General features: G+C 46.6%; 1 protein-coding gene across 4 annotated transcripts in view; it reads right to left on the reverse strand.

Annotated features, from left to right (window-relative positions):
* eno1a (enolase 1a, (alpha)) overlaps window positions 1-17,038 on the reverse strand; it is an 80,867-nt gene extending 63,829 nt beyond the window's left edge. For 2 of the 4 annotated variants that reach the window (XM_060852390.1, XM_060852391.1), the window contains exons 1-2: window positions 16,945-17,038; window positions 6,072-6,165 (exon numbers count right to left, since the gene is read on the reverse strand). In XM_060852390.1, the coding sequence (XP_060708373.1) occupies window positions 6,072-6,156 (85 nt within the window). In that variant the 5' untranslated portion in view covers window positions 6,157-6,165; window positions 16,945-17,038. Of the gene's footprint in view, window positions 1-6,071; window positions 6,186-16,780; window positions 16,805-16,944 lie in introns of those variants that run through there. The other 2 variants (XM_060852392.1, XM_060852393.1) reach the window with 2 other exon arrangements.
* Between the last annotated feature and the right edge of the window lie 3,403 nt (window positions 17,039-20,441).

Here is a 20,441-nt window from a genome sequence, read left to right on the forward strand (position 1 = left end):
CAGTGCCTCATTTCTTATTAATCTTCTGTATGCAAATGTTTCCCCCCTAACATGAGGCAGCACAGTGGCTCAGTGGTTAGCAATACTGCCTCACAGTGCAAGGGACCTGGGTTCAATTCCTGCCTTGGGTGACTGTGTGGAGTTTGCATGTTCTCCCTTTTGTCTGTGTGGGTTGCTCTGGTTTCCTCCCACAATCCAAAGATGTGCAGGTCAGGTGAATTGGCCATGCTAAACTGCCCGTGGTGTTAGGTACATTAGTCAGGGGTAAATATAGGGTAGGGGAATGAGTCTGGGTGGGTTACCCTTTGGAGGGTTGGTGTGGACTTGTTGGGCTGAAGGGCCTGTTTCCACATTGTTGGCAATGTAATCTAAACACTCTCCTCTGTTCTTTGAATGATCACATTATACTTTTACAATCTCCAGTCTTCTGACTCAGCAATAGCTTGCCTCAACCAAACCCCTCAGAAATGAATATATTTCTCTGTGGATGAAGTATTTGCCTCAACTGAAGAAGTTTTTGAAAATTTATTTGGTGTATGCAAATCCCCAAAGCCATGCAATCATCTCCTCATTTGCTGAGTTTCAGATGAGTTGTCTGACACTGGATCTGCAGCCAGGTCACTCACTGCTCAGTAACACTTGAGCATTGTTTGTCTCTCTCCACACAGGCCGAAGGGGTTTATGCGGAGGCTTCTGGAGCAGATATCAATGACATAGGGGCCCTGGTTTGTCCTGCAGCTATTCAGTAAGATGACTCTCACTGTCAGAGTTCAAAGCCTGCCATCCGACAGATGATAGAAAATTAAAGTATGAATTGGACTAGAGCAGTTGTTGCCAAAAAACATCCAACATTCACCAAACTAAGCAAGCGAGATGGTGGTGAGGTAGGGCCCCTGAGCCAAACCTCCTCTGTTCTGATGGCATTTCTTTTCCTTTCTCTTTTCTATCTTCAATTTTCCTCACTTACCTCTTGAGCTCGATGGCATCAGCAACTGACCTCACGGACCTCAGGTGCGCCGAGCGCAGACCTCGAGTGAGATCAACGCAAAAGACAGAAGGCCCAGCGCAGAGGACAGCAGAGTTGAAAAGTGTGGCGCTGGAAAAGCACAGCAGGTCAGGCAGCATCCGAGGAGCAGGACAGTCGGCGTTTTGGGCATAAGCTTTTCATCAGGAATATAGTTGCAGAGGAGAATAGGCCCTGCATGGAGGAGAATAGGCCCTGCGCAGAGGTGAGTAGACCCAGCGCGGAGAAGGGTAGGCCCAGCGCGGAGGTGAGTAGGCCCAGTGCGAAAGAGAGGAGGCCCAGCGCGGAGAAGGGTCGGCCCAGCGTGGAGGTGAGTAGGCCCAGCGCGGAGGTGAGTAGGCCCAGCGTGGAGAAGGGTAGGCCCAGCGCGGAGAAGGGTAGGCCCAGTGCGAAAGAGAGGAGGCCCAGCGCGGAGAAGGGTCGGCCCAGCGTGGAGGTGAGTAGGCCCAGCGCGGAGGTGAGTAGGCCCAGCACGGAGGTGAGTAGGCCCAGCACGGAGAAGGGTCGGCCCAGCGCGGAGAAGGGTCGGCCCAGCGCGGAGAAGGGTCGGCCCAGCGCGGAGAAGGGTCGGCCCAGCGCGGAGAAGGGTCGGTCCAGCGCGGAGGTGAGTAGGCCCAGCGTGGAGAAGGGTCAGCCCAGTGCGGAGAAGGGTCGGCCCAGCGCGGAGGTGAGTAGGCCCAGTGCGGAGGTGAGTAGGCCCAGCGCAGAGGTGAGTAGGCCCAGCGCAGAGGTGAATAGGCCCAGTGCGGAGGTGGGTCGGCCCAGCGCGGAGGTGGGTAGGCCCAGTGCGGAGGTGGGTAGGCCCGGCGCGGCCCAGCGCGGAGGTGGGTCGACCCAGCGCGGAGGTGAGTAGGCCCAGCGCGGAGAAGGGTCGGCCCAGCGCGGAGAAGGGTCGGCCTAATATGGAAGAGAGTAGGGCTAGTGTGTACCTGGAGTGTTCGTAAAACTGGTACAGTGGGGACAGTGGCAGTGACGGAGTGTGGCATCAGCTGGAGCCCAGCATGAGCCTGGAAGGTGGCAGTGGTGCAGGATGACGCAAGGTCAGTGATGAGGTGGTGAAGGGTGGCAAGCAATGTGTTAACTGGGGCCAAAGTCTTGCGAGCAGCAGTGAAGCCTGGTGTGCCTGGGCAGGTCTTAGCTCAGCACGAGAGGAGAGCGAGCCCTCTTGGGGAAGCTCAGTTTGGAGTATCCACAGGTCCATGGCTGAAGGAAGCACTGTAATGTTTGACATTTTAACTTCTTTCTTTATTTCTCTATTTCTGTAACTAAGATTTTGTAGGAGAAAGTGAGGACTTCAGATGCTGGAGATCAGAGCTGAAAATGTGTTGCTGGAAAAGCGCAGCAGGTCAGGCAGCATCCAAGGAACAGGAGAATCGACTTTTCGGGCATGAGCCCTTCTTCAAAGAAGGGCTCATGCCCGAAAAGTCGATTCTCCTGCTCCTTGGATGCTGCCTGACCTGCTGCGCTTTTCCAGCAACACATTTTCAACTAAGATTTTGTACCTAAGATGGTGCTGAGTGTGGTTACATTGTACACCTTTCACTGTACTCTTCTACCTTGATTTTCAATACACATGCAATAGAACCTAACTCTAAAACATACAGAACTCTTGTCATGTGGGGCAGTATTGGAGACCATTGAAAATGGATTCAAACACATTTCAAAAGATAAAATGGACAAAATTTTGATCCGTTGTGCATCTCCCCCCCACCCCTTCATTTGCAGCTAGCTTTGCATTTTCAAAGCACTTATCTCAAGAAAACACTCCAATTTGAAACCAAAGGATTAATACAAAGGACGGGGATTTGTCAGCTTGGGGCTGAACTGAATATAGTAGAGACTGATAGGATACAGTATTCCTTTCAAATCAGCAGTGTGCCAAGGCTCAGTTTACTGTATTCTATACCTTCATTTGGGTCCTTACAATCTACAGCATACCAAGTATAATCCAGCGCAAAAGATTTTCAGCTCCAACATTCCATCCAAGACCTCTAGCCAAAGCAGGTCCGGTTACTGAACAGGCTGCTATATTTATCTTTGAACCAAGCTACAGACCTGCACACTGTATCACAGTGACTATTCTCTGGGGTTTACATCAGCCTGAGCAAATGTATTCAATCAGCAAGAGACTCAGTTACATCGCACACAGCCTCCTCCAGCCAGCAATGAGCAGATGGACTCTGAAATGTTAATCCAAAGAAATGCTCCAATGGCTTAAGTAGGGATGATACAGTACCAGCTATGACAGACTCCTTTCCTACACTGGATAGCTCAGAAATATATTACTCAGAGCAACACATTAGAAAAGTAACTAATCTAAATCATTGCTGGCAGATCGAAGCATTGCACGACCTCCAATTGTGCAACTTCCACATGAAGGAATAAACAATCTTAGTTAAGCTACCAATCCAAATGCAGAAATACTGCAAAACTGGCAGCACCAGGAATATCATCATAGACACAACACTTACTAGGTGACTATTTGAAGACCCATACTCCTGCCAAAGGGCGCTCAGCCAGTTTTGTGGGTTAGCAAAGCACAAAGATATTGCACTTCATGCTATCAGCAGTTCCAAGTTCCTGAACCATTTTAAGCAACCACAAAGCAGCATTTATTATAAGCATGGAGTTATTTTGGTACTTTTTGTAGGTAAAAATGCCTTGACCCAGGAATCATTTTTAAAACCAAATTTGCTTATTAAAACATTTTGGTGGAAATGGAGGTAATATAATTGTTTCCATCAGGCGGGGATACTAGGACCTGTGGACACAGCCTTAGTATTAGAGGGGGTCAATTTAGAACAGAAATGAGGAGACATTTTTTCAGCCAGAGAGTGGTGGGCCTGTGGAATTCATTGCCACAGAACGCAGTGGAGGCTGGGACGTTAGATGTCTTCAAGGCAGAGATTGATAAATTCTTGATCTCGCAAGGAATTAAGGGATACAGGGAGAGTACAGGAAAGTGGGATTGAAACGCCCATCAACCATGATTGAATAGCGGAGTGGACTCGATTGACCGAATGGCCTTACTTTCACTCCTATGTCTTATGGTCTGATGGTCTGATGGTCTTATGTCTTGTAATAGCCAACAAATTCAACCCGTAGTTAATTAACCGTATTATTTTACAATTGTGTGCTTAAAATGGGTCATGATGTTCCTGTTTTGGAGGAAAGGTATAATGTTGCAAATTAAGCTATTAACCAGAAATTGGCAAGTTTACTATATTTTGCCTACTTTAGGATTTAAGCTAAGTGTGCCACAAATTCCATAATCGAAAAGTGTGGTGCTGGAAAAGCATCTTCAGCATCTGCAGTCCTCATAACCTCCACGTTATCACTGAATAAAGGCAGCTCACACACATTGCTAATTCAAAGTAGATGAGAGAATCACTGACTGGCATCAGCAAAAGAAATTCAGTTCGTCCATCTTTGTTGTCATAGATTTGCAATTTTCTTTTTCTCTCCAATATCCCATTATCTTTAGGTCTTTGAGCAAATGTTCCTCCAGCACAGTGCATTCCAGAACCCAACCACTTGCCATGTAAGAAAAATTTCCTTCCTGTTAGACACTAATTCATTTTTCATTCACGTTAAATTGGTGTCCCCTGGTTTTCAACCCATCTGTTATTATTTGTCCAGATTCCTCATGATCTATCAAATCTTCTCTTAATCATCTCTTGTCTGAGGAGAAGTAGCCCCAGCTTCTTTTAATCTATCCACGTAACGGACGTCCTCCATCCCTAGAACCATCCTTGTTAATCTTTCCTGCACCTTCTGTATGTCTTAGCATACTTCTGAAAGTGTGGTGACTCTTGACAACTGGATAATATATGTTAACCAAGGAAATTACTACAAACCAAGTTCATCTACAATTCAGCTACAAGTTCATCAGGAAACATCTTTACTGTGGAAATGTTATGTAGGACAGACAGCATTAACAGGACAAAAATACAACAAGATTTACAAAAGTCACATGTGCTCCAGTTATGCTATACTCCAGAACCACTTTAGGCAATTAAATCTCCAAAGTAAGTTGAACCAATCCAATGATACAACCTGTACCCAATGAAAAGTAATTTGAACTACTTTCAAATTTACAAAAAAATTCTCAATTAAAAAAGTACACAGCTTAAAAAACAATGTTACACAGAATAACAACTGCATTCTCCTGAAGCCAACAGTTTTTCAGAGTTCAGCTGCCATTTTGGTTTAAAATATAGTTGTACGGTGGTATTTAACGGAGGTGACAAGTGATAGACCAACATTGCCTCTTTTAGGGGAAGTCTGTGCACCCTGTATACTCAGGCAATTGACAGGCATTCCTGTGGAATGAAGGACTCTGCTGGAGCAGATTCGCACACTGAGACCTCCAACCAATCATAGACCAGCAGCACCTAATGGCAGGCAATAGTTGCTTCCAACATAATACCCACCTGATGCCTCAGATTGTGGATGGAGTCCGGCTACAGGTTATAGTGGGGAGTGGCTCTAAATCACAATGACCCCTGTAAAGTTTCCAATGTCAGGTTCCCCAATCTTTGACTGAGGACGTCAGCATTACCTCATGAACAAGTCAGTCACTCAGTTCAAGAGCATTAAGAGATGGACAACAAGTACTGACCTTGCCTACGTCCCTTGAAAGAATGAAGAAAATGACCCCACAGAAATCTGCATTTCCCCTCATGCCAATGCTCCACCCCCCTCCAAAATTTCTTCTCCACTTCAGACACCCCATCTCCTCTCCACCAAATCCTCCAAACCCCTCTCCACCAAAACCCTCAATCTGCCCCCAAACCACCAAATCCCTTCCCCTGTAAGGCCCCCAAACCCCCTCTCCACCAAAGCCCCCCAATCCCCATCAGTACCAAAACTCCCCAATCCCCCTCCCCACCAAAACCCCACAATCTCCCTCCACATATATATCTCCATTTCACTTAAAAGTCCCGATTAACAGTAACAGGAAGTAACCGCTTCATGTTTTTGGTAACAATAAAACAATGTTAATCAGAAGAAGTCAGTACACTGTCACAGTCCAGGTAAAACTGACCTTTTCCAGTATACAAGTCCACCTCTACAGTGGGGTTACCACGCGAATCAAATATTTCACGGGCATGAATCTTCAAGATGGACATGGTGACGTTCTGTGGAGATACAAAAGAAGCTGTAAATTTGTATAGCATCTTTCACAACTACCAATGTGCTACACAGATAGTGAAGAACTTTTAAAAATGTAATCATTGTTGTAACGTAGGAATGTTCAATTTGTGCACCGCAAACTCTCACAAATGACAACGTATAAAGAACAGATAATCTGCTTTTATAGTGAGGGTTAAATATTGACCAAGACAGTGGAGATAATTCATAGAACATAGAGATACAGTACAGAACAGGCCCTTTAGCCCACAATGTTGTGCCGAGGTTTTTGTCCCTGTCTCTCTCTCTGTGTCTCCCCTCAGTGTCTCCCCCCCCCAGTGTCTCCCCCCCCCATGTCTCCCCCGCCCCAGTGTCTCCCCCCCCCCCCCCCCCAGTGTCTCCCAACTGTTCTTTGAAATAGTGCTATTTATGTATGTTTCTGTCTCAATAATGTCACAGTCAGATATTCAGGCAGTGACATATAGAATCAGAGCTGCCTGAGCTGTTAAATATGGATCTTTTATTATTTATTCCTTGCAGGTTCCCTGTGCTGGTACAGCCTTAAAGGGACAAAATGCACAATGCAATTTCATTTTACTACAATATCCACCAAAGATGCAAATGTGGCTTCAGTTTAAAGAGTCTATTAAATGATATCACCTTAAACACTGCAGCACTCCTACAATACTACACTAAGAACACCAACCTGGGTGTTCAAGTCCTAGTCTGGGCACTTAAAACTTGAACCTAATGACAAACGCAAGTGTGAAAGATTTATAACTTAATAAACAGCTCTTAGCCCACCCCCCAATGAAAATAAAGCAACTACCCTTCAGGATCATCCCTCATGCAATAAATGGTTTGAAAATAGTGCAAATGATTCCTTTGAAACAAAGGTAGTTGGATCTGGACAAGAACTCAAAAATGACCATGCTGTGGATACCAAGAGCAGATGCTGGAGATCTGAGCTGAAAATGTGTTGCTGGAAAGGCACAGCAGGCTAGTTAGCATCCAAGGAGCAGGAGAATCAACATTTCGGGCATAAGCCCTTCTTCAGGCTCATTCCTAAAGAACGGCTCATGCCCGAAACACCGATTCTCCTGCTCCTTGGATGCTGCCTGACCTGCTGAGCCTTTCCAGCAACACATTTTCAGCTCTGAACGACATTTGCCAACACCTCCGAGTATCTATTTTAACATAATGAGACCTCTGGCAACAGGTGGCGATGGTGAAGGAGGGCACCGAGCAGGGCAGCTCAGGGAGTTGTGCTGATGCCTCCAGTAACTGGTGGGGAAGGTGCTGAGCAGGGCAGATGGAACAGTCAAATGGACCCTCCACAGAAGTAAGGCTGCTTTAGGGTTATAGTCCCGATGGGTGGAGGGATTAAACAGACAAAAGATTTCCTCATCCAGACATAAACTGCATGCGTAATTCCATGTAAGCATAACACCTTCCAATGTTTAATGTTAAAAATCACACAACACCAGGTTATAGTCCAACAGGTTTATTTGGACATACAAGCTTTCAGAGTGCTACTCCTCAGTCAGGCAGCTAATGGGGCAGCATCATAGCACACAGAATTGATCCTGTTCCGCTAACTACCTGGCAAAGTGAGTCCTCCAAAGGCTAGTGCTTCCAAATAAACCTGTTAGACAATAACCTGGTGTTGTGTGATTTTTAACTTTGTCCACCCCAGTCCAACACAGGCTCCTCCACACCATCTTTAATGTTAATCCTTGCTTCATGTTCATTATGATCCAATGACAGTGGAATAAAGAACCCCTGCTTCATGATCTTTGGGCTATCCATGTGTTCAAATCTCATCACATTAAAATTTTAATGCCATTTAACAAACGGTGACTATCCCTGATTAAGACCCTCTGAAACATGATGTCTGCACTCTGAGCTGCAACTCATTATGCTTTGAGCATCAAACACACCAGCAGTTTTATTAAGGACGTACTTCAGCTTTGTTTCATGAAACAGTTGCTTTCAATACCTGGACAATCCCCTCAACTAAAGTAGCATGTAGTCATTGCATTGGAGTCAGAACACTCAGGAAAAATTCCATTAACTGATTTGTTCCACTTATGGACAGCAAAATCACTGACTGAATTTCCCCTTGATAGAAAGTCAACTACATAACAGTTAAGGCAGAAAAATGCATCAGTGTCAAATAACAGCATGAAATAGCTGGCTGGAAACTGGAACTTTAAATGGAGCATCCAGCTCTTAGAAAGTGGGTTCCTCATTGGCTATGGGAAGATTTGAAATCTGCACCCTCTTAATACAGTGTTTGAGGGACATTAAACACGTTAAACGTGCAAGAAGGTCAGACCGTAATCTCACAGCATCATATAGTCACAGAGGTTTGGAGGCATATAACACAGAAACAGACCCTTCGGTCCAACTCTTCCATGTCAACCAAGTATCCCAAACTAAACTAGTCCTACATCCCTGTATTTGGCCTCCATCCATCTAAACCATTCCGATTCATGTACCTGTCCAAATGTCTTTTAAATGTTGTAACTGTACCTGCATCTACCACTTCCTGTGATAGTTCATTCCACGTACAAACCATCCTCTGTGTGAAAAAGTTGCCTTCAAGTCTCTTTTAAATCTTTCTCTTCTCACCTCAAAAATATGTCCCCTAGTTTTGAAGTCACCCATCCACACTAGGGAAAAGACCTGTGCTATTTACCTCATCTAATTCCCTCGTGATTTTATAAACCACTATAAAGGACACTCCAGTGAAAAAGTTCCAGCCAATGCAGCCTCTCGTTATAATTCAAACCCTCCAGTCCTGACAACTCGGACTGTGCACCATGTACACCAACACCATGTACAATCTCAACATGATATCCCAACTCCTATACTCAATGCAAAGCCAGTAAAGGCAAGCTTGCTAAACGTCTTCCTTACTATCTAACCATGCCTCCTAAATTGTCATCCAAATTGTTTATATTAATGACAAACAAGAGTGGACCCTGCACCCATCCCTGCAGAACATCACTGGTCACAAGCCTCCAGTCCGAAAAACAACCCACCACCCACCGTCTCCTACCATCAAGCCAATTGTGTGTCCAATTGGCAAGCTATCCCTGAATTCCATGTAACCTAACTTTACTAACCAGTTGACCATGCAGAGCCTTATCAATCACTTTACTAAAGTCCCTAAAGAAAACATCTACTGCACTACCCTCAAATTGTTCTGGTTTCCCCCTCAAAAAAAAAATCAATCCTTTATGACACACGACCTCCTGCACACAAAGCCATCACTTTCAAAATAGTTGTGACTAAACAGCATCGATATTGGATTGTGACTACAGACTGATATAGGAGAAAAGGAAACAACAGACTCCCATCTACAGAGCACCTTTCACAATCTCAGGTGTCCCAAGGCATTTTCCAGACAATTGACTATTTTTTTTTAGATTAGATTACTTACAGTGTGGAAACAGGCCCTTCAGCCCAACAAGTCCACACCGACACGCCGAAGCGAAACCCACCCATACCCCCACATTTACCCCTTACCTAACACTACGGGCAATTTAGCATGGCCAATTCACCTGAATCGCACGTCTTTGGACTGTGGGAGGAAACCGGAGCACCCGGAGGAAACCCACGCAGACACGGGGAGAACGTGCAAACTCCACACAGTCAGTCGCCTGAGGCGGGAATTGAACCCGGGTCTCAGGCGCTGTGAGGCAGCAGTGCTAACCACTGTGCCACCGTGCCACCCACTCTTGAAGAATGGTTTGAAAATAGGGAACAGGAAGCATTAGAATCCCTGTGTGGAAACAGGCCCTTCAGCCCAACAAGTCCACACCAACCCTCCAAAGAATCTTCCACCCAGACCCATTGCCCTACATTTACCCCTGACTAATGCAGCTAACCTACATACCCCTGAATACTACAGGCAATTTAGCATGGTCAATCCATCTAACCTGCACGTCTTTGGATTGTGGGAGGAACTTGAAACATTCAGAGGAAACCCACTCAGACACGGGGAGAATTGCAAACTCCACATAGACAGTTGCTCGAGGCTGGAATCAAAACCAGGTCCCTGGCGCTGTGAGGCAGCAGTGCTAACCACTGAGCCACTGTGCTGGAAGGAATGGCTAAATTCGCCAAGGAATGCAAAGGGTGTGATTGTGTTCAAATTGTCTCAGCTGGGTTATATTTCCCTCTTTTCTCCACCTGACACAAGTGAGAACTGCCCAATTTTCTCTCTCCTAAGTCTCCATCTCGAGCAGCGGGTTTGTTTATTTTGCTGAAATAAAGTCTTCCTCCACTGAGAAAGACTTGCATTTACATAGCACCTTCCATGACCACCTTACAAAACAAACTTAAATTACAGGTCACTGTTGTAAGTGAGGAAACACGGCAGGAAATTTATGCATAGCAAGGTCTCACAAAGGGCAAAGTAATGTTGACCAGATAACAGGATGCTGATTGGAGGTAAAAACATTGGATAGCACACTGTGGATTACTGCCCTCTGGTCTTCTTCAAAACAGTGCATGGGATTCTTTACATCGAGCTAAGAGGGCAGGCTGGGCTCTGCAAGATGACACCTCTAATCATTGCAGAACTGAGAATCGACTGAAGTGGATATTTGATCCCAGAATCTTGTCTAGGGGAGGGGTTGGGGGAGGCACTACCGAGGAGCTCAGTCTCGAAAGTTTTCCAGACAGTAAATGTCTTTTGTAAGAACATAAGAGAATGGCATAGTTGTTGATTGTGTGTCCCCACACTTTGCTCTCATATCTCAACTCCACTTTCCAGGCCAATCTCCATGACCTTTGATCACCTGCAACATCAAGCTTCTGTCTATCTTGACCCATTACTGCAAAAGTATACTAGATATTTTTAATCTACTGCACACCTCTGGGAACCCAAGCTTCCTGGCTTATGCTTCTTCGTAAAATGTTTCCAAGAAAAACGAGATCACAGAGAATGTTACAATAACCTCCTTCCTTCAAAGTATTGACATAACTCCAGATTGAGGGGAATCTGTTGTCCAACATGACCACCACAGTTTGGAAGTAGATTTAGGTTTAGGTTTTACGATCATATGTTCTTGCATTCAGGAATACACTGGAATACAAAGTCCATCAGAAGCCTTTGATTAAGAATATTTTGGTTACCTGCACATTGAACATTATTCAAAGTCATTCATGAGATGCACCTTTTGAAAGACACTGAGTTGGTACAAGACTTTCTTTGCGGTTTTATGGTAACAGGAGAGTGATAAAACCAATTTAAATGGTGTTAACCCCAGCCCACTGTAAAGAGACACCAAATTCACTTTTTAGATTAGATTAGATTCCCTACAGTATGGAAACAGGCCATTTGGCCTAACAAATCCACACCGACCTTCCAAAGAATAACCCACCCAGACTCGTTGACCTACCTTACATTTACCCCTGACTAATGCATCTAACACTATGAGCAATTTAGCCTGGCCGATTTACCTGACCCGCACATCTTTTGGATTGTAGGAAAAAAAGGAGCACCCGGAGGAAACCCACACAGACACGGGGAGAATATACAAACTCCACACATTATAGTCGCCCGAGGTTGGAATCAAACTCAGGTCCCTGGTGCTGACGGGCAGCAGTGCTAACCACTGAGTCACCAAGCCGCCCACTATTTTTCCACCAATAATTTGGATTTGTCCTTGCATATGTCTTCAGGATGTTAATGTTTGAATTGACCAGCTAATTAACTAGCTCCAAATCACGAATAGGTAGTTCAAGTAAGTAGATAACATGTAAAGTGTTTTGGAATGACGTATCAATTTATATTTCACATGGATTGACATTTGGCCCAACAACATCCTTAATTTATATCAGTAATGTTCACATCCAGCTACAACATGTTGGTTTCTTTAGCTTATTCTCCAGGATATTAATCGGTAAATTCTGAAAGATGGTTTCAACATTCAACATTTCTTTCAGTATTGAATCAAACGAACATTCCAGTTAAGAGATGGGACTCTAAGATGATCCCCAATGTAGAGGGATTGTCTTATGAGCAAACGTTCAACAGGTTGGTACTGTACACATTGGAGCTTAGAAGGATGAGTGGTGGTCTAATTGAGACATTTGGAATTCTTAAGGAGCTTGACATGGTAAATGCTGAGAGGATGCTTTCCGTCGTGGGAGAGTCTAGGAGCAAAGGGCATAGTCTTAGAATAAAGGCGCACAAACTTAAGAATGAGATGAGGAGGAATTCCTTCTCCCAGAGTGTTGTAAATTTTTGAACTCCTTGCTACAGAGAACTGTGGGGGCAGAGTCCTTGTCATTTAAAGCCGAGATAAATTCTTGATCCGTCAGGGAATCAAGGATAATGGGGAAAGGGCAGGAAATTGGATGTGAGGAATGTTGGATCAGCCATGATCCTATTGGATGGCAGAGCAGGCTTGAGGGACTGAACGATCTACTTCAGTTCTGACTTCTCATGGTCTGCAAGTCATTGCAATGTTAAAAAAAATGTTAAACATTTTCATTAGTTGATAAATGTTTAATTGAATGAGCTAGTGAAACGCTTCATCATTATTATTGGCTAAAATGCATTCTCAAAAACATACAATAATCAAAAACAGCGTGATTTTATTCTAAATGATGAACTGCTTCTTAACTGCAGTGAATGAGAATGAAAAATGGAGTGACTATTGAACATTTGACAGTGTGGTATCTATCACAGCTACTTTGCAATTCCTTTTCTCATTTTTTTATTGTAATGTTACTTTAGGAATGGTCCCCAGTTGAAAATCTAAATTCTTAATAAATATCAAGCGGTGCTTGAATTTGCAACAGCAAGAAATAACAGGTACAAAAGCTTAAAAGATACAAAAGCTGAAACACATATTCACCAACAGGTTCAAGAACAGCTTTTTCCCCGCTGTTATTAGACACCTGAATGGACCTCTCAAATTTTAAATTTAATGTTGATCTTGCTCTTTGTTAACCTCCAATGTAGCTGTAACATTGTACTCCTTGCTCTGTTTGATTACCCAAATGCACTTTGTTTGGTACGATCTGACTGCATTGCATGCAAAACAATTCACTGTACCTCGGTACATGTGGTAATAATGAATCAAATCAAATCAAATCAAATAAACTTGAAACTGTCATCCAGAAAAGACAATGTCATATTTAACAGAAGTGGAAATCTACATAGAACATTACAGCGCAGTACAGGCCCTTTGGCCCTCAATGTTGCGCCGACCTGTGAAACCAATCTGAAGCCCATCTAACCTACACTCTTCCATTCTCGTTCATGTGCTTATCCAGTGACCATTTAAATGTCCTTAAAGTTGGAATCTACTACTGTTGCAGGCAGGATGTTCCACACCCCTACTACTCTCTGAGTAAAGCACAATGGAGCAGACTGGATGGGCTGAATGGCCTCCTGTTGCTCTCATGAGGTGTGCTCTCATTGAGTTCCCAGTTCCTGCTGCTCTCCTGACTGGAGCCCGTGTCCCGATATCAATGGCTCATGCCTACTGTTGGTTCCCCTGTCTGACTCGCTCACACATCGTCCAGTCACCACCCAGTTCAGTATTAAATGATGAGCTTTCATTTCCTGTGCATGAGTTCAGCTGGTCACCCCATGCTGTCTCAGTGACTCCCCCCACCCCACCGCTTCCCACCCCCCAACACCCCCCTGCCAGACTAACCTCTATACCAGAGCCAGAACACAAGGGGGAACCCACAGACTCAGGTCTCTCATGCCTTTCTGTCACAGAGGCCTAGTGAGCAAAGTCTAAACCCACAGCCCTGTCAGCTGGAACCACTCAACAACAACCACTGGCATTCAAACAGCGCCTTCAGCCTCCCTAAATATCCCAAGGGCCTTTAGAGGAACCACACAATCAGAATTTAATGTTTTCAGGAGGATAAATCTTTGAGATACAGAGGTCTTGTTTCAAGGACAAAGTGGAATGGCAGCAGTAGAAGGGGTCTACCTGGTCAGAGTTGGATGACGGGAGGTCACAGAGCGCTCGCAGATGAGCTCCATCAGATGTGTGCGGATGGCACATCACACACGAGCATAGCACATCAAGACAGATCGCCTGACTAGAGGAGCCACCAGCAGTCGAAATAGAAAGTTGTGCATTCGCTGTTCATTAACAGTGCAACCCAAAACAGTTCACAGAGAGGGACAAAGAAAGAGGAATCACATTGGGATGGGAGAGATGGTTGGTGGGGTGGTTTGGGATTGGGAAAAGACTAACCAAAAACTTGGTTGAGAAGATATTGGCAAAGTGGAGGAAGATTTTGGAAGTGGGTACCGACAGCTAAGGTAGTTGAAAATTCTGTCACTTGACGTGAGGCATAATTGTGAGACTGGAATGCTCAGGAGAGGATGTAGGAGATTGAAATGACATGGGTTGTGGGAAATAGGCAAGGATTTTAAATACAATACCTTTGGAGGAACTGGGAGCCAATGCAGAAAATAGCAGAGGACACTGGCACAAAAACAGAAATTGTTGGGGAAACTCAGCAGATCTGGCAACATTTGTGGGAAGAAAGCAGAGTTAACTTTTGACTCAGTGATTCCTAGTCAGTTTATACAGCAATTTCTGCTTTTGTTTCAGAACTCCCATATCTGCAGTTCTTTTACATAGAACATGGAACATAGAAAAATACAGCACAGTACAGGCCCTTCGGCCCTCGATGTTGCGCCGATCCAAGCCCACCTACCTACACTAGCCCACTGTCCTCCATATGCCTATCCAATGCCCGTTTAAATGCCCATAAAGAGGGAGAGTCCACCACTGTTACTGGCAGGGCATTCCATGAACTCACGACTCGCTGAGTAAAGAATCTACCCCTAACATCTGTCCTATACCTACCACACCTTAATTTAAAGCTATGCCCCCTCGTAATATCTCGTATATATCCCCTCGTAATAACTTTAATGAACAAATGGTGTTTAGTACGCCAAAGTGAGGATTGCAGATGCTGGAGATTAAAGTCAATAATAGAGTGGCACTGGAAAAGCACAGCAGGTCAGGCAGCATCCAAGGAGCAGGAAAATCGATGTTTCGTGCAAAAATGTTTCGCCTCCATCAGGAATGGCGTTTAGTGCAATGCATGTAACAAAGTTTTGCACATATTAAATTGTGGATCATGGAAGTCAGTCACGTGGTCATGGAGACAAACAAGATGACAACGGAGGGATATTTAATTCTTTAAGTTTTGCAGAAGTAAAACTAAAAGACAAACTTAAGAGAATGGCATAACAATCACTAATTTTGTAGCTGAAAATGTGTTGCTGGAAAAGCGCAGCAGGTCAGGCAGCATCCAAGGAACAGGAAATCCGACGTTTCGGGCATAAGCCCTTCATCAGGAATGAGGAAAGTCCTTTTCTTTTCGGGCTTATGCCCGAAACGTCAGATTTCCTGTTCCTTGGATGCTGCCTGACCTGCTGCGCTTTTCCAGCAACACATTTTCAGCTCTGATCTCCAGCATCTGCAGACCTCACTTTTTCCTCAGTAATTTTGTAGCGTAAAGTTAAAAATCACACAACACCAGGTTATAGTCCAACAGGTTTAATTGGAAGCACTAGCTTTTGGAGCGCTGTTTCTTCATCAGGTGATTGTGGAGGGCTCGATCGAGCCAATCACCTTATGAAGGAGCGTCGCTCCGAAAGCCAGTGCTTCCAATTAAACCTGTTGGAGTATAACCTGGTGTTGTGTGATTTTTAACTTTGTACATCCCAGTCCAACACCGGCATCTCCAAATCATCTGTAGCGTAAGTGTGGGACTGTACTAAGGAGAAAAAAAGTGTTTGGGACGTGACCATTCTCTACAGATTGCTATGCTCCGAGTGAAGAACATTGAACAGCTACATGTCAATGAGACTGAGCTAGAGGTTAGAAGATCTGAAAAGTTATTTATAGCGAATGCGAATATTCTTGGACGGGTTGCTACACTTTCAGGGACCTACTGGCGCTGTCAAACTGTGCAACTGGGGGAAATCAAAATAAAGTGACCACAAATTTTACAAACGGAATCTCGAATTGACAAAAAAAACCCATCAGCGCTCACTCCATTATCTAGATTTAGCTCTTAAATACAAGGGGAAGTAAAACTGACTTGTTCCAAACATTTCAGGCAAGAACATGATGAAAATACAGACACATCAACAGAAGTGTTTTTTTCCCTTTACATTGCACACACATAAATCGACACCCCCAACACAGTACTGGCTCCCAAAACATATCTCCCGAATGACCAAATTCAGCAACCCTACCAGAGAACTCAGGTTCTCTATTTTTAGTCTCAACTCATTAATCTCCTATCTCCTGCACAAGTTAACATTCTGGTTTGGGTCTGTGAAGCATTCTAGGTGACCGACTAACAAACAAGGTAAACCCCGTACATTTCTAAATTGAGCCAAGTTACCCACACGGTGGTCGGTCCCAAGGCAAACACCACCCGAATGGAGAGCCCATACAGACCAATAATGCACAGCCAATCCACATCAACTCAAGCAAATATATTCGCATTAAAAGCCATTAATATCATTCATTCAACACTGTTGAAAAGTTCATTCAAACTAATGGAAACGCTTTCGGAGAGACTTGAACGAGTCAAACTGAACAGCACCGGCACGATGGGCAGAACGACCTCCCTTCCGTGCTCCGGTTCTGCAGAATGCTCCTGCAGGAGCTGGAGGAAGCTCACGTTTGCAAAGGCAAACAAAAGTGGCTAAACTGCAGAGTTGTCGCTTCTTGCGTTGCCCATCCCCACTGCAGGGGAGCGGCGCGTACCTGTTGCCCACAGAGAGGAGGCGGAGGGCGAGAGACAGGGGGCCAGCAGCAGCACGGACGGGCAGAGCAGCTGGAGGACGCGGCAAGGACACCAGCCCCGGCCGCAACAAAGAGACCGCCCGAGCCGCAGCCGCCGCTCTTATTGGCTCGTTCCAGCACCGTAACAATGGGTTACCCGGGAAACAGTGACATCGGCATGGACTGGGCTGGCATTGATTCCACTGGGCACAGGGAGCCCAGCAATTAAACAGGTCAGACTGCACTGGGCTCGCATTGATTCCACTGGGCACTGAGATCCCAGCAAATAAACAGGTCAGACGGCACTGGGCTGGCATTGATTCCACTGGGTATAGGGAGCCCAGCAATTAAACAGGTCAGACTGCACTGGGCTGGCATTGATTCCACTGGGCACAGGGAGCCCAGCAATTAAACAGGTCAGACTGCACTGGGCTGGCATTGATTCCACTGGGTATAGGGAGCCCAGCAATTAAACAGGTCAGACTGCACTGGGCTGGCATTGATTCCACTGGGCACAGGGAGCCCAGCAATTAAACAGGTCAGACTGCACTGGGCTGGCATTGATTCCACTGGGTACAGGGAGCCCAGCAATTAAACAGGTCAGACTGCACTGGGCTCGCATTGATTCCACTGGGCACTGAGATCCCAGCAAATAAACAGGTCAGACGGCACTGGGCTGGCATTGATTCCACTGGGTATAGGGAGCCCAGCAATTAAACAGGTCAGACTGCACTGGGCTGGCATTGATTCCACTGGGCACAGGGAGTCCAGCAAAGAAACAGGTCAGACTGCACTGGGCTGGCATTGATTCCACTGGGCACAGGGAGCCCAGCAATTAAACAGGTCAGACGGCACTGGGCTGGCATTGATTCCACTGGGCACAGGGAGCCCAGTAATTAAACAGGTCAGACTGCACTGGGCTGGCATTGATTCCACTGGGCACAGGGAGCCCAGCAATTAAACAGGTCAGACTGCACTGGGCTGGCATTGATTCCACTGGGCACAGGGAGCCCAGTAATTAAACAGGTCAGACTGCACTGGGCTGGCATTGATTCCACTGGGTACAGGGAGCCCAGCAATTAAACAGGTCAGACGGCACTGGGCTGGCATTGATTCCACTGGGCACTGAGATCCCAGCAAATAAACAGGTCAGACGGCACTGGGCTGGCATTGATTCCACTGGGTATAGGGAGCCCAGCAATTAAACAGGTCAGACGGCACTGGGCTGGCATTGATTCCACTGGGTATAGGGAGCCCAGCAATTAAACAGGTCAGACGGCACTGGGCTGGCATTGATTCCACTGGGCACAGGGAGCCCAGCAATTAAACAGGTCAGACGGCACTGGGCTCGCATTGATTCCACTGGGCACTGAGATCCCAGCAAATAAACAGGTCAGACTGCACTGGGCTGGCATTGATTCCACTGGGCACAGGGAGCCCAGTAATTAAACAGGTCAGACTGCACTGGGCTGGCATTGATTCCACTGGGCACAGGGAGCCCAGCAATTAAACAGGTCAGACTGCACTGGGCTGGCATTGATTCCACTGGGCACAGGGAGCCCAGTAATTAAACAGGTCAGACTGCACTGGGCTGGCATTGATTCCACTGGGTACAGGGAGCCCAGCAATTAAACAGGTCAGACTGCACTGGGCTCGCATTGATTCCACTGGGCACTGAGATCCCAGCAAATAAACAGGTCAGACGGCACTGGGCTGGCATTGATTCCACTGGGTATAGGGAGCCCAGCAATTAAACAGGTCAGACGGCACTGGGCTGGCATTGATTCCACTGGGTATAGGGAGCCCAGCAATTAAACAGGTCAGACGGCACTGGGCTGGCATTGATTCCACTGGGCACAGGGAGCCCAGTAATTAAACAGGTCAGACTGCACTGGGCTCACATTGATTCCACTGGGTACAGGGAGCCCAGTAATTAAACAGGTCAGACTGCACTGGGCTCACATTGATTCCACTGGGCACAGGGAGTCCAGCAAAGAAACAGGTCAGACTGCACTGGGCTGGCATTGATTCCACTGGGTACAGGGAGCCCAGCAATTAAACAGGTCAGACTGCACTGGGCTGGCATTGATTCCACTGGGCACAGGGAGTCCAGCAAAGAAACAGGTCAGACTGCACTGGGCTGGCATTGATTCCACTGGGTACAGGGAGCCCAGCAATTAAACAGGTCAGACTGCACTGGGCTGGCATTGATTCCACTGGGCACAGGGAGTCCAGCAAAGAAACAGGTCAGACTGCACTGGGCTGGCATTGATTCCACTGGGCACAGGGAGCCCAGCAATTAAACAGGTCAGACTGCACTGGGCTGGCATTGATTCCACTGGGTACAGAGAGTCCAGCAAAGAAACAGGTCAGACTGCACTGAGCTGGCATTGATTCCACTGGGCACAGGGAGCCCAGCAATTAAACAGGTCAGACTGCACTGGGCTGGCATTGATTCCACTGGGTACAGGGAGCCCAGTAATTAAACAGGTCAGACTGCACTGGGCTGGCATTGATTCCACTGGGCACAGGAAGCCCAGCAATTAAACAGGTCAGACTGCACTGGGCTCGCATTGATTCCACTGGGCACAGGGAGCCCAGCAATTAAACAGGTCAGACTGCACTGGGCTGGCATTGATTCCACTGGGCACAGGGAGCCCAGTAATTAAACAGGTCAGACTGCACTGGATTGGCATTGATTCCACTGGGCACAGGGAGCCCAGCAATTTAACAGATCTGACTGCACTGGATTGGCATTGATTCCACTGGGCACTTAGATCCCTGGTGATCCCGGTGTGAGTCCCTGGTGATCCCGGAGTGGATCCCTGGTGATCTTGGAGTGAGTCCCTGGTGATCCTGAGCAGAGTCCCTGGTGATCTTGTAGCCTCTCCCTGGTGATCCTGGAGTGTGTCCCTGACGATCCTGGAGCCGGGTACCTGCTGATCCTGGAGTGGGTCCCTGGTGATCCCGGAGTGGGTCCCTGGTGATCTCAGAATGGATTCCTGGTGATCTCAGTGTTTGTCCCTGGTGACCCCAGAGTGGGTCTCTGGTGATCCCAGAGCAGGGTCCCTGGTGATCATGGAGTGTGTCCCTGGTGATCCCGGAGTGTGTCCCTGGTGATCCTGGAGCGGATTCCTGGTGATCCTGGAGTGTGTCCCTGGTGATCTTGGAGCAGGGTCCTGGTGATCCTGGAGTGGGTCCCTGCTGATCCTGGAGCAGGGTCCTGGTGATCCTGGAGTGGGTCCCTGTAATCCTGGAGTGGATCCCTGGTGATCCCGGTGTGGGTCCCTGGTGATCCCAGAATGGATTCCTGGTGATCTCGGAGTGGGTCCCTGGTGATCCCGGAGCAGGGTCCCTGGTGATCCCAGAGTGGGTCCCTGATGATCCTGGAGCAGGGTCCCTGATGATTCCGGAGTGGGTCCCTGGTGATCCCGGAGCCGGTACCTGGTGATCCTGAAGTGGGTCCCTGGTGATCCCAG

Source organism: Hemiscyllium ocellatum, chromosome 37 (genome assembly GCF_020745735.1).
Source record: "Hemiscyllium ocellatum isolate sHemOce1 chromosome 37, sHemOce1.pat.X.cur, whole genome shotgun sequence".
Lineage (NCBI taxonomy): Eukaryota > Metazoa > Chordata > Chondrichthyes > Orectolobiformes > Hemiscylliidae > Hemiscyllium > Hemiscyllium ocellatum.